The 15,117-nt window shown below is 35.4% G+C and overlaps 4 protein-coding genes across 4 annotated transcripts; 2 read left to right on the top strand and 2 right to left on the bottom strand.

Annotated features, from left to right (window-relative positions):
• The first annotated feature begins 166 nt into the window (after nucleotides 1-166).
• Nucleotides 167-1,593, top strand: LOC133698943 (uncharacterized). The gene is made up of 4 exons (XM_062122057.1): nucleotides 167-300; nucleotides 414-520; nucleotides 1,197-1,275; nucleotides 1,375-1,593. The coding sequence occupies exons 1-4, from the start codon at nucleotides 298-300 to the stop codon at nucleotides 1,420-1,422; spliced, it is 237 nt and encodes a 78-aa protein (XP_061978041.1). The 5' UTR covers nucleotides 167-297; the 3' UTR covers nucleotides 1,423-1,593.
• A 1,528-nt stretch (nucleotides 1,594-3,121) lies between these two features.
• Nucleotides 3,122-4,359, top strand: LOC133698741 (uncharacterized). The gene is made up of 3 exons (XM_062121774.1): nucleotides 3,122-3,421; nucleotides 3,518-3,638; nucleotides 3,733-4,359. Exons 1-3 carry the CDS (start codon nucleotides 3,236-3,238, stop codon nucleotides 3,906-3,908), a joined length of 483 nt encoding a protein of 160 aa, XP_061977758.1. The 5' UTR covers nucleotides 3,122-3,235; the 3' UTR covers nucleotides 3,909-4,359.
• Nucleotides 4,360-4,505: 146 nt separating this feature from the next.
• On the bottom strand, nucleotides 4,506-7,206 carry LOC133698739 (serine carboxypeptidase-like). The gene is made up of 9 exons (XM_062121773.1): nucleotides 6,747-7,206; nucleotides 6,448-6,616; nucleotides 6,213-6,332; nucleotides 5,947-6,090; nucleotides 5,697-5,847; nucleotides 5,492-5,580; nucleotides 5,101-5,359; nucleotides 4,889-5,022; nucleotides 4,506-4,791 (listed from the first exon to the last, which is right to left on the bottom strand). Exons 1-9 carry the CDS (start codon nucleotides 7,082-7,084, stop codon nucleotides 4,669-4,671), a joined length of 1,527 nt encoding a protein of 508 aa, XP_061977757.1. The 5' UTR covers nucleotides 7,085-7,206; the 3' UTR covers nucleotides 4,506-4,668.
• A 3,922-nt stretch (nucleotides 7,207-11,128) lies between these two features.
• LOC133698377 (vacuolar protein sorting-associated protein 24 homolog 1-like) lies at nucleotides 11,129-14,223 on the bottom strand. Its single transcript, XM_062121277.1, has 6 exons — nucleotides 13,997-14,223; nucleotides 13,744-13,820; nucleotides 13,406-13,508; nucleotides 12,181-12,302; nucleotides 11,623-11,805; nucleotides 11,129-11,531 (listed from the first exon to the last, which is right to left on the bottom strand). The coding sequence occupies exons 1-6, from the start codon at nucleotides 14,106-14,108 to the stop codon at nucleotides 11,451-11,453; spliced, it is 678 nt and encodes a 225-aa protein (XP_061977261.1). The 5' UTR covers nucleotides 14,109-14,223; the 3' UTR covers nucleotides 11,129-11,450.
• Nucleotides 14,224-15,117: the final 894 nt, after the last annotated feature.

Genomic DNA, 15,117 nt, shown 5'->3' with positions numbered 1-15,117 from the left:
GAAATAAATACTTTCAGATAAATAAATAGGCCATAGTAAAAAAAAAATAGTATCCCAATTCTTAGTGCTAATCTCTTCTCCAATATTAAAACGGGCTGGACTAAGGAAGCACGTCCAACTATCCTGGGCCATCGCATTAAAAAGAAAAGGCTTCACCCAACTGGATATCGGCCCAAAGTCGAAGTCCGCAGTCCCTCCCTTTTTATGATACCAAGCATTCAAGCAGAGCAGAGAAGTCTGGGTGTGTCGTCAAGTGAACAAAACATCTCTCAAAACAAACAGCACTGATCCAAGTCAATGGTAGAAGATCAATTGCTATTATTTTTTTTAATTTTAATAGCTTAGAATTGGATGATTTACGTAGTTGTTCTGCTTCTTGATTTTTTCTTTTTTCTTTTCTTATTGAAATGAAGGGTTCAAAGGCAGCAGCAATATCGAGTCCAGTCCCGGTGGCATGGTACCCAACCCTAGCAGTCTTCATGCTGGCCATCGGCCTTATTGTCACTGCTTCCTTCTTCATGTAAGCTAAGCTATGCTGAAATGAATTGTTGCTGGAATTATTGTTGTGCTTTTGCTTCATTAGCAGTTCCTTTCCTCCACTAGATCAGATCTACATGTGATGTAATTTGCCCAAAAAAATTCAATTACCAGTCAAGGTGATTTGTGATTTTAATTTAGGGCTTTTTTGTATTTGTTTTTCATAGAATGGTTTCTGGAAACCACTTTCTAGATTTTCCCACGTTGAATTTTAGGAAAGTTAGTCAATGGAAATGGTTCCTAGTCACAGCTTAAAAATCAAGGCTTTTTGTTATTATTAGGAAAACGTTTTCCTCCATGGAACTTTTCGCCAAGCAAACAAAAGAGGCCTTAATTTGATTTGTTCCTCACATTTTAATCTTCTATTTAGGTTTTCCATGAGATAATACCACCAAAATTTGCGTCAGATTAATTATTACAAACGTCATCGGCATACTTAATATACTGTAATAACAAAGATTAACACTCTATGGAGCAGGCATTTCGTTTTCTTTTCTAGAACAAAGAGTATTCTATTTAAATTTAAACATGTTGTTGATGAATTATGAAAAGATCTGCTATTTTGTTTAATCATGCTGTTGACGAACTATGAAAAGATCTGTTTGTGTACCAACATGTGCCATCTCGTTTCCGATGTTATACAAGTGTGGTTTATGCAGTTACGAAGCGACCTCTTCTAGGAGAAATCGCAGTTTGGCAAAGGAGCTTACAACAGGAGCAATTGCCTCCTTATTTCTGGTATGATTTGTTATGTTTGTTACTCCCCCATCACCTTCTGATTTGTTATTGTTAATTCTGGTTCATTGCTCAATCTGATCTCTGATGTCGCTGGTGCAGGGTTTTGGGTCCTTGTTCCTGTTACTTGCTTCTGGTGTTTATGTCTAAGTTGGTCAATTTTGAACCAAAATTATGTTAAGCAGGATTGGCTGCATATGATGAGATGTTTACCTCTGCTAATTTAGTTGAGAACTTTGGTGATCAATGATTTATGGACTATGATGTTTACATCATTAATCTTTTTGAGTGATTTATAGATTCAGGAGGCTGTCCTCTTCATTTTCGCTGTACTAATTTTCAAGGTTGCTACTACTCATCTGCTAGGATGCTCTAAGCTTCCCTTTCCTCTTCCCCATTTGAGATCCCTAGGCAGAGCCTTGATCAATTAGTGGAGACTTTAAGCTTTACAATTGATAACCAGCCGTTTAATTAAGGATATCACGATGGATAGGGAGAATAACGTGTGTTACTGCTTTGTGTTAGAGGGATGGATGGCAGCTTGTGATTTATCATTAGTTTTTTCAGTTGTTCACATCTTTTCCACCTTGTGTTAGAGGGATGGATGACAAGCTCATGATTTATCAAATCAGATGAAACTGTTTGGGTTTACAAGTTCCCCTTCCCATGAACTTCAGTTTTCAAAAAATGGAGATGAGACGTTACATCTTCTATATAATCAAGGAGATCTAACATGCTCCATTTAAATTAATGCACAGAGAAACCCTACAGTAGTGAACTTTTAGTCTCCAAAACATCTATTTCTAAATTAAATAAAGTATCCCTAGATCATAAGAACCCTATTACTCACAAATCGAAGAACAAACATGCCTCCTAATTAAAACATGAATTGAAAACACCTAGGGTTGATTTTCTTAGGATTCAAGGGCTTTCCCACACCAAATACTCTCTCTAACATTTTCTCATGGATTTCGCAATCAAAACAACAAAACTTCATACTTAAAAGAAGATATCATGTTAACATGAGCTCTAATTGTATTAATTTTTAAATGGTAGCATACTAAATGTTGAGATATGTTTTCTGTTGTATGTATCAATGGAAAGACTAAGTCTTTGAGGCTCATTGATCTTATCTAACATGGTATTGGAGCAGGAATCCTGCTATAAATCTTAAAAATATCTCAGACTTTCTGTAATTGAGATCATAGACACACCAGAAACTCTAGATAATATCACCTCAAAAATAGACTAAATCCTTCTCCAAATACAAACTCAAACACTAGACTACTCTACTGCCTAAATTGGTATTAAACTAAATGATATCATTTATGCTTTATAGTCCTAAATTGTGGAGATGTACATCTTCAGAAAAGATAAATTGGATTATATTAATGAGGATTTACCCAACTTGCACCTGCAAACCAAACTTGTAGAAGATAGAGAATCGAAAACTTCATTGTTAAGAGTTGCTTGATCAATTCTATGGAACCCCATCTGATTGGAATACTTATTCATAAATAAGATGGAATATCACGGGTTATTATCAAACTTGGCCCATACTAAATCTCCAAGAAATTCTAGTTTGATGTCTTCATTAGACATTGTGAAAAAATAATTTGTATCTCATCAATATATATCTTCAATTGATTGAATTTTATACTGTTTTTTTTTATGAAAAATTATTTTTAGTGTATGTCTTAAAATCGAATGATGTTAAAATTTTATTTAAAAAGTCAAATCGATAACTATCTATACTTTTGGAAGAAATTGAAGGGTAGGTGATTTAAAAAAAAAAAACCTTTTGAAAGAGCTTGGTAAAATCCATAAATTTAGGGGGTAAAATGAAAGTTATCCTTCTTTTTTCCCTTCAGAGAACGGCACAACCAAACGAGGGAGAACGGAAAACAAATAAAGAAAGACAAAAAGGAAGGAAGAAAATAGCTATCTTTGAGGAAGCGAATCAATGGAGGAGTATGAGAAGGCAACAACAGTAATGTGTACAGTGATAGGCATGGACTACGCCAACAGTCTCTCTTACAGAGCCTGCTCACTCTGCGAGAGAACTCTTCCTGATACTCTCAATGCCCTTTGCAAATTCTGCCACAACAATACCGCCTCCTCCTCTTCCAAGCGCCTCTTTCGTGTCCTTGTAAGTTTCTACTACCCCACCATTTAGTTTGCCAAAAGTTTCATAATGGAATAAAGGGTCGCTAGAGTCTGTTTATGATTTCTGTTTTCTGGGCAGGTTTCCATAGCCACGGATACCAAGGTGCTTAATGTCATGTGCTTTGATAGGGCTGCTAGAGTCTTGTTTGGCTGCTCTGCTGATGACTTCTTTCACTTTTCCAAGCTTCACCCTTTCGCTGGTAAAAGAAAAAAAGAAAACAAAATTTTCTTGTGATTTTTGTCTTTTTTTTAATGCAAATTCCAATGATGGGATGTATGCCTGGCTTTATGCAGCTTCCAATGCTGCTAAAATTTTGGAAGGAGAGATGTTTAGAATGACTTTGTCCAAACCAAAGAATGGTAATGCACAACACTTGCGAGCTGTCTCTATTGTACCTTTGAGGTCTGGTTTCAAGCCAGCAATTGAATCATTGAAGGAATTCTATGGGGTAAAACCAGCAACTTCTTGATTCTTTTATCCACTCATCATTGGATTGACAATGCCATCTGTTTTGCTGTAAACATTCCAGCCAAATTTTCCTTAAAAGAGTAGTTTTTGGCAAGGAGGTCTTGTGGGTTGGATACATGGTTTAAAATGATAATTTGTTTTGCTTCTGAGTTCTGTTTACGACAATTGAGAAATCAAAGGCACCGAGGCTCCTTTTTACTGAAGAAAATAATTGCTTATTGTTAGTGGTAAATTGGCTGCGGGGAGTATGTATAAGAGACACTACAGTCTTAAGCTATGTATTCCAGGACTTAAGCATTCAAGGATATCTTTTTAGGGTATCAATTGTTTGAGTAATAAACTGGGTAGAGCTCAGCCTAACTTACTTGAAATCGTCATTCTCTGGGAGAAGGGCCTGCCAATCACTTAAGTGACAGACTATATTTCTCTTTACATACAGTAATGTTTATATTTCCCGGTCTCGTATATCATAAATGGGTGATATCAATGCTGTCAAGTTGTTCAAATTGGTTTCTTTTAAATTGTTTTATTTTGATTTGATTCATGGTCTACAAATGGTTACCAGTACCAAACCCATTGAGCTCACACTGAAGACATATAAGTGAAAATTGTATGTGTCTTTTATTTTGTATCTGTTCTGGAGTTGAGAACATGAATATTGAGATTAGCAGAATCTATCATTGGAGAAATGCACAAAACATCATTGCTGAAAACCATGGGTGTGCGACAATGCTTGAGAATGCCAAGACAGTGGAGGCAAATTACTGGGGAGCAATCCAATCTTTAGTGCCAGTCACGGCAAGCTTTCCTTGCATCCAGCTCTTCAGCATTTGTAATGCAGCTTTTGGCTGATCCATTGGAACCATGTGACCAGCATTGTGAACCTGGTAGTTATAGGTGATCAAAGTTTCTTGAGTAAGAATTAAATATCATCACAGCATACACAAACAACAGAGAAAAACGACGGGGGAGAGAATTGACCTTTAGGAAACTGAGAGGACCGTGACTTTTCAGCTGTCCTGCTTCTCGGCCTTCAACAATGAATGGAACTGTTGGAGCTGCTCCGAAGTCTTTCTGGCCAGACCATGCCAATCCATTTACCCACCTTGAATTTCCTGGCAAAATACAAGCACGATACTACTGTCACTGATCAAAAACAGGGTTAATTAGTTTGTTATACCATGTAGACTTACCCAGCCAGTTGCATATCAAATCCTCCTCTCCAGCATAAATAAGCACCTTGATACCATCCTCTAGGAGCGCAGGAACTCCTACTGCAAGATTTCTCATCCAGTCTCTTGTCATGGCATCATACACCACGCTGCTGCAGGAAACAAATTCAATATCTCCTACGCCTAGAGCATCCCTTACTGTTTTCTGGTTCAGGAATGTCTCCATGTTTGAGAAATCGTAGCATAGACTGCCCTCGCATGTCTTTCTAATATCATAGTACTGCAGACAACAGAGTTCACAAACTCACATTTACATAAAAAATGCTTTCGTTTTCCCTTTATCCACCATTAGTGTTGCTAGGTTGTTTGTTTAAAGAAAAAAAGATGTATAGTGGAGGTTGTGCTTCCTTACGTTTATATTGCCAGCAACTTGCAAGATGCTCTGAAATATGTTGTTGCAAACGTCAAATGCATCCTCACAAGTAGATACACCATCAGTTCCTGGAAAGGGAGTTTTCAGTTCAATATATAATAAAAACAGGTACTGGTAATTCGGGTGCCACTTCGGCTTGTTAAATCACTACTAGGTGAAATGAAACCAAAGTAAGAAAAGATACCACAAACTTTGATTGCTCGTTCGCAGTCTGGGATCATCTCGTTAATGCTATCGTAATCAGGTTTTTCGATTAACTTGTTGTCCAAAGCATAATCAGTGTATGCTTTATACTGAACGTCAGGTTGAGTTAGACCATTGCCAATGGCAAAACCCTATCACACAAGTTTTAGCGGTTAGAAATAGTAGAAACCAATTCAGCAGTTATGAAACAGCTATAAAACAAGCAAGATTTGAGGGCATTGGGTGCATACCTTGAGGTTTATATGAATTCCTTCTTTCTTTTTGTTTCCTTGGTGAACCCTTGAAGCTAACGCTGGAATGTAGTGCCCAGCATAAGATTCTCCAGTTATGTAAAAATCATTTTTCGTCAACTGAGGATGCTCTTTGAAAAATGTCTACAGAATCAGAGAGAGAGAGAGAGAGAGAGATGATGTGAATATCAAATCATTAACGTAAAACTTCATATGTTGACAAATAATGAAATGAAAAGGAGGACAGTAAATGAAAGTAATCTGACCTGCAAGAAGTCATACAAGTCATTGCTGACTCCAGTTTCGTCGTGGCGAATGTCAGTCCCCTCTGTCGTATAACTAAAGCCAGTTCCAGTCGGCTGGTCAACGAATATAATATTTGATGCCTGCCAAAGATCAAAGGTTACAGAAAACTTGTTTATGCTGGAGGCATAATCATCATGTATCAGAGGAAATTTGAAATCAAGGTCATCAGAAAAGTAAAAGCAGTGCTGCAATTACCTTGTCCCAACCGTAGTCATTCCATGAAAGAGACAGGTTGTTTGCAATATGGAAAGGACCATTTTCATAAAACAATGCCAATTCACTGCTACATCCTGGCCCTCCTGTCAACCATACGACAACAGGATCATTCTTGTTAGTCCGCGATTCGAAGAAGTAGTAGAACATCCTGCAAATAACAAGCAGCACATGATTACATAACTTGGCTGAAAATCTCCGTGCATATGCATCAAGTCTTCATTAATTTACTGCATCAGGCATAATAACGATAAAAAAAAATACATGCAGCTCTGAATTACCTTGCAGCTTTAGTATGGGAAAGGCGGTAGTACCCAGCATAATGGCCAAACTCTTGAACAGAAGGCCCTGGGTTACCAAGAAGATGGAATTGGAATTGTTTCTCAACAATACTTGGAGAAGAAGTGCCTAACAGTTCATTATCATCAAAGGCAGGTACGTTGATGGCATGCTTAGGGAACAAATTAAGCCCTCTTATCTGCGTTTCTGCATGTAGTCTTGGCAGGAAGCTGGCAGACAAGTCAAGCTGGCCCTTGGGATATCTAGCATATGAGAATTGTGAAGTGATGAAGAGAAAAAGAAAAAAAGAAAAAAACATGTAAGAATAAGTCGATGCCATGGCTAACGAGAACAATGGAACATGAATGGATTTGGTATCAAACCATGAGGATTTAAATAGTTAATTCGGACCAAACTACAAAGGGTTTGTGTGTGAAAGACCAGAGAGTTAATGTCATAATTTTTTGCCCATTTTCTAGTTATATATTAATAGAATCTTGTATTGTTGGCACGCCTCCTCCTTTTCTATTATTTTCTTCTTTTGTTTTCCCCTTTCCTTTTCTTGAAGCATCAATTGTATATCTTATGGGATACGTCCGTAGAATGTATCAGAGAAATATGAAGTCATTAATGATGCAATTTTATCATTCAGAATTTATGGGATATGTACATAGTATGTATCAAAAATATTAAGTTATTCATGCTGTAATTTATCAAAAAAAAATATTATTGTGGCTCGCAGTACATGAACTAATTATAGTAATGGGATTCAACGCGTCAATGAGTTAAACCTTTTTGACTCCCATGTGCTCTATTGCATTTATAATAATTAATCTTAATACGATAATTCATATACTAACTTCATGTTTATTAATTAAGTGTTGGTCTAACAGTATATTTTTACAAAAATAAAAATATAAGTTTGATCTTTAAAAAGTATACTTATTATAAGGGGCAGTTACGAACTCCGAATGAGACTAATCTCACTTTTTAAAAGAACATGAGAATACTTGAATAAAAACAAAAAAAAAATATCAAGTTTGTGTATAATAATGTATCTTATAATACCATTATTTGGTTGATGCGATCTATTATCTTGAATCCAGTTTGTGTGTTATTCAATTTTCAATGTTAATATATTAAAGTAAATTGATTAAACAATGATGCTTCTTCAAACTCAAATTAAATATAATATACTTTGTTATGCTTGGTCGGCCCATATTAATTAATGATAGGGGTGTTCACGGTTCGGTTTTTATCAAAAAAAGTAACCAAATCGAAATTTTTTTTTTTTAAAAAAAACTGAAACCGAACCGAAACCGGTTCAAACCGACCGGTTTCGGTTCGGTTCGGTTTTTTAGAGCAAAAACCGGTTCAAACCGGTTTGGCTCGGTTTTTTCGTTTTGGCTCGGTTTTTTCTGGTTTTTTTCGGTTCCGGTTCGGTTCGGTTCGGTTTTTCCGGTTCCAGACTTAAAAAACCGAAACCGAACCGGTCGGTTTTTTCAAAATTTTAATCAGTTTAATTGGTTTTTTTTCACGGTTCGGTTTTTTCGGTTATTTTTTTCCGGTTTTCTCGATTTAATCAGTTTTTCGATTTTTTTGAACACCCCTAATTAATGGTATATGCTAATGGTCACATATATCAATACGGAAAGTATAGTTATAAAACCTAGTTCAAGTATCGATCCATAATAGAGCCGGGATCTTAAATCGAGAGGGTCAACCTGAGTTGACTAAAAAAAATTATTTTTCTATTCTATATTATTATGTTTTTCTAGTTTTTTTTCTATTTGAAGATAATAGTTTATTTATTTTTTTATTCAGAATTATTAGGGTTTTCTAGTTTTTTTTTCTATATAAAGGGTTGTAATAGTATTTTAGCATCGATACATGATTGAATAAAATTAAGTATTTTAAGAGTTTTACCATAGTTATGGTTTTCTTTGTATTTGAGGTTTTGACTTGTAACAAACTCGATTATCTTTCATTATATTTATATCAATTTTATCCCAAGTTTTATCTCGGATTAACCACGTCGCTAGTCAACCTGAGTTTTTTATTAGATCAAACTGGATCAATTCTTTACGTTATTTTTTTCAAACCAAATCAATCCAAAACCTGAATTGGTTAAGTCCCAAGTCTAGGTGAGTTAAGATTTTATAACTAGAGCAAGTTAGCACAACTGGGACAAATAATTCATGCCTTGACCCTAATCATAATCATATAATTTCCATATGATAAATTGGGATAAAATTAGCCATACATGGCTTAGGCTGCTCAACACTTTATTCTTTTTTAGGATTTGATATGTTCGGAAATTAGATTAAAGAGCAACTTCAATCTAATTTAGATTTATTTTAATTAGCATTACTAATAAAAATATATTTTTTTTTATGGAATGCTAAATTGCTATATTTGAAGTTCAAATTATTTGAGTAGGTGTTCTCAAGGAGGTTTTTAAGATCTGGGATTTTCGCTAAAATGTTAGCCCACACTAATTAGGCCTTGTGTTAAAGAAAGAAAAAAAATTATTTGTGCAGTACGCAAATTTTAGTACTATTCACTAAGGAACAATTAAAATTGGACGTTTATTTACAAGAAGAGTATTCTCGGACTCATTTTTGCATACTAAAACTATGCTCCTCCCACGTAGAGTTTTAAGTAGGCTACATGTGAAATTGGATGTGTATTTCACAGGTAGAGTTTGTGAAAATATATGGCTTGCAATCGCATGCCTTACCTTGAAAGGTAAGCCACATCTCTAGTGGTTTATCTAGATCGTGTCTGTCACCCCAACTAAGAATGCATGTCTTAACCTTAAAATGTCTGCTTATCTTCATCATGCCAAAAACAGAGGAAGAAAGCAAGGAAGTTATTGTCCTTATTCCAAGGAGCACGTTGTATCTCAAACAATTGTTCCTTTTGCGGTTAAGTTGCTTTTCTAAAAAGAAAGCGGGGTTGGTTGCAGAAGAGTGGTGAGAGGAGCTAGAGGGATTATCTTGCGTGCAAGATATCATCAGTAACCTGGAAAGTTAATGGATTAAGTTGGTGTCATGGTCATAGTCTCTGCACAAGGCAACGAGCATCTATACAGAAAGTAATGAAAAGCATTAGATGGTCATGGTCTCTGCACAAGGCAACGAGCATCTGTACAGAAAGTAATGAAAAGCATTAGACTTCACTCAACGTCCAAGATTTTATCTTTTTTATAAGGACAGTGTCGTGACCTGAAATGAGTCAGGAATGGCATCTTCTGATAGAGTTTTGAACCTATTTTAATACCAACATATATGCTTAACTGTAAAGACAAGACAGATATGTAAAGAGTTTATGGAGCATGGAGTCCAGTGATTCAAGCCCCTCTTTCAGACGGATGAGCTCCATCTTTTATATTCAATCAATTGATGGTAAATGAGTTGTGCAGTTTACAGATGGCTGGAGCCTAAATTCCATTACAAAATAGTGTAGATATTAAAATTTGACAAACCTTACCCACTTATAAGCATATGCAAGCATGAGATGAGTATTTCATCCAAAGCAGCATGAGATTCTGCTTTTATAAATGTAATAGCGATTATTTTTTAAAGTATTTTTCATTCAAAAAGCATTAAAATAATATTTTTTTTATTTTTTTAAATTATTTTTAACATCAACACAGCAAAACGATCCAAAAACATTAAAAAAATAATAATTTTAAGAAAAAAAAAATCATTTTTTTAGAAATTCCAAATGGCCCCTTCACTGAGAAAAGCAGTCTGCTGATGACTAAATATTATAACGTGAAGGCAATTTCTGGGAGTAACAACAAAAATATTATAACGTGTCCTCAGCAAACAAAGATGACAGAAACGAAAGGTAGTTGTGCAGATGAGGTAACAAAAGGTTCTTTGCTTTCTTATGTAATTTCTGGGAGTGACTTGGCTTCTTTTCCCAACAGTTTCCAACACAAACACGAGCACCGCACTTGCGTTTGCAAAACTGTAGGCAATTTCGAAAGCTCACATGGGTTGCAGATTGGCTTCTTTCACGCTAGTCACAAATATTTTCAATGTACATCTATTAGGCAGGCACATGCATGACGGCATATTTTCAATGCACGTCAACCAGGCAGGCACATGCATAAAAATGCTTGCGTGCACAGACCCATTACAAACAGTTTGACTGTAGATCATGTAAATTGAAAATACGAAGTGGCAAACAAACTACATGAAATTGCAGAAATAAAAATCATAGGTCCATTGTGGGCACATGGAATGATGGAAGGTAACACTCTGGCATCTTTACTGAAGAAAACAGGTATCAAATATATGATCATTGCTAAAATTTGAAATCAGACCAGTTCAAATACCAACTCTTATCTACTGTAAGCTTTGAATCTAAAAGATTGTGTTGGCTAATTCCATAACATGATTTATTTCCATCCCACAGCATAACTCTTTTATCTTCTGTACAAGTAAGGCGTATGAATGGCACTACAAACAGTGCCTTCAGTTCAATATGGTACAAATACATTTGATAGCTTAAGTAGATAGAAAAGGGCTGCTTTTAAGATAAAACATGCATTTTATCCCATGTACCATTTTCAAAGTAAAACTGTGTTGCACCAACTGCAATTTCATTCTGACTTAAGGCAGCCTTCAAGTTAATGAGTTCACCATCCTTCTCTAATAATACATGGGACAGATGAAGGGGTGTAACACTTTGATTTATGATCTAACGCTGGCAAGTCGTGCCCTTATTTCTTCGAGTTCACCCTCATCATCAACACCCTCAGCTATAGCTTCTTCCTAAAAACAATCCAGAAGGGTATTTTATATTCTTGTGCTTCAAGGCATCAAAGAAAAGAAAATAAAGAAAACATAAATATGCCACACAAACCTCTTCCATCTGGGCAGATTGCTTCACTCTCTCCTTCCTGACTGCTGCTGGTAGCTCTGCTGCAGTCTCGCCAGCTATAGCAGTCAATACCTTGTCAACTTCTTCTTCAATCTCCTCTTCCATATCCTCCGAATCCAGCGCACTGTCAAGGGCATCATTCACAAACTCCTCAATCACCCCTGCCTGCAAACCACAAACAAGAACGAGAGCTCTTATTTTAAAAGTATAGCACAAAATACAAATATCTATTAGTTGTTAGGTAGTTTAGTTTGTATGGAGGCAACCAATGATAACATCAATTTAGAAAGATTTTCTTCAGTTGGCAACATCCATACATATATAATAAGCTCAAGTGCATAAAGAAGCCACAACATATTAAACAAAGATTATCCCAATTTTCCTGCCATATTAGATCAAAAATGCCTAGAATGAAGGCAGGAAATGTTGATGCACTCCTTGAAGATCTGCAGTAAATGCAATGCATGATAAATTTCCACTTTCTTCCAAGGTTCACATTTCTTAGATTATCAGTTCATGTAGCAGAACAATCAAATGAACCTTGGTCATTTCTTTGCTGAACTCTTGCATCGTAACAGCCACATCTGGAGCCTTCATGAGATCATTGACAAGCTTCATAACCTCAGCACTCTTGGACAAATGGCCCACTGTACGGGCAATCGCTGCAAAATCAACCAAAAAAGAATGATACCAGGAAATTCAAATATACTATCAAAGCTCATTCCAACTGAAACAAGGGTAATGAACGAGAAAATAAATCAGAAAGTAGACAACATACACACACGTTCATCCTACTCAACATGGCAATCAACTGCGCATACATTTTTCCAAGTATTATATAACTTGCTTCAATAACACACTTGATGAATAGCCAGCTGATGAAAACCATCATCTTCTTACTTGAAATTAAAGTGTTGTTTGAAAGCCTGAATTTATTTATGGGAAAAAGGATTGATTGGTCCCCTTACATCTTGGACAGATGGTTGACTCTGTTTTTCCAAACATACTTCTGTTACTTTGAGCCAAAGTACAAATATCTCACTCACAATAATTATGGTTTTTTTTTGGTTCTTATGGCAACAAGGGTAGGGTTCAAATCACATTACAACCTTAACTCTCCAGCAAAGTGAGAATAACGATGGGAAGGCACCTCTGAACTCATAATCAGAAGTTCATACTACCAACAATCACTCTCAATGGCTGTATTTGCGCTCCATTGTAAGAAATACATACTTCTACAAGTTTCTTAGAAGCAATCGAGAATTAAAAGAGAATTCTCCCCAAAGATAAATTATAGGATTGCATGCTGATGACCATTATTGCATATATTTACTACTGAATGCATTCAACTTTTCTTCTGGTATTCGTTTCTTCACATTTATGATTCATCTGCCTTAACATCCAAACAAAAGCCAGATTATTCAAAAATTCATTTATTGCTCTTTGTCCATAAAACTTTGCAACAAAAGGTATGAAATTTTTTCTTCAAGTTATGATTTCTAAAGAATTCTAAACCGTTATGAACTCTAAGTTAACACAAACTATCTGAAAGGCACCTCCTCATTTAACCATCCCTCTCGTCAATTGTGTCTGAATCTGTGTCAAAGTTGTTTCTATAATCGAGATAACTTGTAGAGATAAATATAAGCAATGACGCTGCCTAAATTCAGAGACTTATGGCAGTACATAAACAACACAAAGCAATGGTTATCCACATTTGCAAAGTACAAAGTAAAAAAGAAGAGGTAATAATGAATAATCATACCGACACTTTCTCCAAGATGCATTGATATTGAATTCATCTGTGCCTTATTTTCATAAAGACGGTTTACTGTTCTTCTAGACATCACAATTTCCTTGGCAAGTGCCTGGATAGAATAAAACACAAAACATGATAGCATTCATAACAATAATTCTTAATTTCATTAACAGCAGAAGAATAGCAATTAAAGTGGAAAGGTAACATCAAGTTATATAATAAATCAATCAGAGAAAACTCCAATAAAAATTCTAACTTTGTCAAATAAATAAATGTTGAAAATTCCAAAGAGTGCTTAGCAATTGATCAATAAAAAGGAATTTATTTGATAACAAAAGTAATACCTTGGCTGAGACCATATCATTTCTTTTAGCAGCATCTCTAATTGCTTTTTGTACAGTTTTCTCTTCTCTCTGTATATCTAAAAAGGATCCATCAAGAAAAGAAAAGAAAAGAACACACCCATTAAAGTTAGGCCAAAATAAAGAATGCCCGTTAACATAAAAATAAAAACCCAGATCCATCGGACGAAAATCAAACCAGAAATCTTAAAATAAAAAAAAAAGACCTAAAAAATAGAAGAAAAGAAGAGATTGCCTCGGATTTGACGCTCGATGTTGCGGCACTCTTGGCGTAGCCTGCGCTGCCAATCTCTGAGTTGTTGCTGTGGATTTGCCTTTGGCTTTATTATGTTCATTACTTTCTCCATTTTTTGCCTCTGTTTCTGAACCGTTGATCAACTCAACTGCTTCATGTTTCTCTCTTCTCTTCTGTTCTTGACTTTGTTGTTTTTTTTTTTGTTTTGTTAACCCGCAGGATGTTTTTGGAGCTCATTGATACTTAATTTCGGCACGAGCTTCTAACTCAGTCCTTCATTATTAAAAGCCATGCTGTTAGGACCTTGATTAAAGGAGCCGAGGGGTTTTATAGGATTTTCTTGGGTTTTATAGTAGTTACTTTTGATTGTTGTCACGCTCTACGTATTAGATTATTTTTTTTAATGTTAAAAAGAATTAGACATTACTAATGTTTTTTTAATAAAAAAAACTTTAATATATAAAGATTAATCTAATACAACGGTCAAATTATTGGATGCAAAAACTACCATACACAAAACATAGTTTCTACAAGAACTATGGAGGTCCATTTGCCCTATATATTTTTATTATATTTCTTGGGCTAAGAATCACCTAAAGTGCTAGAGCTATATGATATCTAAGGGCAGTGACCAGGCCCAGAAGAAACTTAAAACCTACGGGCGTCTAAATTGCAGGCCCAAAACAACATGAAACTCAAGGTTAATGCATGGCAAATAAATGTGGTATTTAGAAGAGTTATTATCGAATTAAATGTTGCTAAAAAAACAATATAGTGAGATCTATAACTCTATATAGTGTCGGTAGCTTGTTTCGATTTATAATTATAATAAGGGGAGGGTTCATGGCAGCTGTCCTTCATCCTCAATTATGGCCTACAAATCATTTATGTAAGTGATTGACAGCAATATTGTGGAGTGGCTGTCGTTTTTGCAATGACTGTATGTGGCCTTCGATTCCGCAATCCACATGGTTGTTGCTTGTTAGTGCAAACACTGTACATATATATATATATATATATATATATATATATATATAAAAGTAATAAGTTAAAGGGCGTGGAGACTGTTCATTTATATCTAATGTAGATTATAATAGTAATTCGCGATGCATTTATTTTTA

The sequence above is a fragment of the Populus nigra genome, chromosome 7, assembly GCF_951802175.1.
Source record: "Populus nigra chromosome 7, ddPopNigr1.1, whole genome shotgun sequence".
NCBI lineage: Eukaryota > Viridiplantae > Streptophyta > Magnoliopsida > Malpighiales > Salicaceae > Populus > Populus nigra.
Note: the sequence above shows the minus strand (reverse complement) of the source record. Positions and strands in the feature narration are given on the sequence as shown.

What these genes read in the sequence shown, in the direction of transcription:
- LOC133698739 (XM_062121773.1), bottom strand. Translation starts at nt 7,084, where the DNA reads ATGGCATCGACTTATTCTTACATGTTTTTTTCTTTTTTTCTTTTTCTC. An exon ending in ATGACTACGGTTGGGACAAG is followed by an intron (nt 6,333 to 6,447) that starts GTAATTGCAGCA and finishes GATCTTTGGCAG; the next exon opens with GCATCAAATATTATATTCGT. An exon ending in GTCCTCTCAGTTTCCTAAAG is followed by an intron (nt 4,792 to 4,888) that starts GTCAATTCTCTC and finishes TATAACTACCAG; the next exon opens with GTTCACAATGCTGGTCACAT.
- LOC133698377 (XM_062121277.1), bottom strand. Translation starts at nt 14,108, where the DNA reads ATGGAGAAAGTAATGAACATAATAAAGCCAAAGGCAAATCCACAGCAA. An exon ending in CATCGAGCGTCAAATCCGAG is followed by an intron (nt 13,821 to 13,996) that starts GCAATCTCTTCT and finishes GATCCTTTTTAG; the next exon opens with ATATACAGAGAGAAGAGAAA. An exon ending in ATGATATGGTCTCAGCCAAG is followed by an intron (nt 13,509 to 13,743) that starts GTATTACTTTTG and finishes TATTCTATCCAG; the next exon opens with GCACTTGCCAAGGAAATTGT.
- LOC133698943 (XM_062122057.1), top strand. An exon ending in GTCACTGCTTCCTTCTTCAT is followed by an intron (nt 521 to 1,196) that starts GTAAGCTAAGCT and finishes TGGTTTATGCAG; the next exon opens with TTACGAAGCGACCTCTTCTA. An exon ending in CAATTGCCTCCTTATTTCTG is followed by an intron (nt 1,276 to 1,374) that starts GTATGATTTGTT and finishes TCGCTGGTGCAG; the next exon opens with GGTTTTGGGTCCTTGTTCCT.
- LOC133698741 (XM_062121774.1), top strand. Translation starts at nt 3,236, where the DNA reads ATGGAGGAGTATGAGAAGGCAACAACAGTAATGTGTACAGTGATAGGC. An exon ending in AGCGCCTCTTTCGTGTCCTT is followed by an intron (nt 3,422 to 3,517) that starts GTAAGTTTCTAC and finishes TTTTCTGGGCAG; the next exon opens with GTTTCCATAGCCACGGATAC. An exon ending in CAAGCTTCACCCTTTCGCTG is followed by an intron (nt 3,639 to 3,732) that starts GTAAAAGAAAAA and finishes GGCTTTATGCAG; the next exon opens with CTTCCAATGCTGCTAAAATT.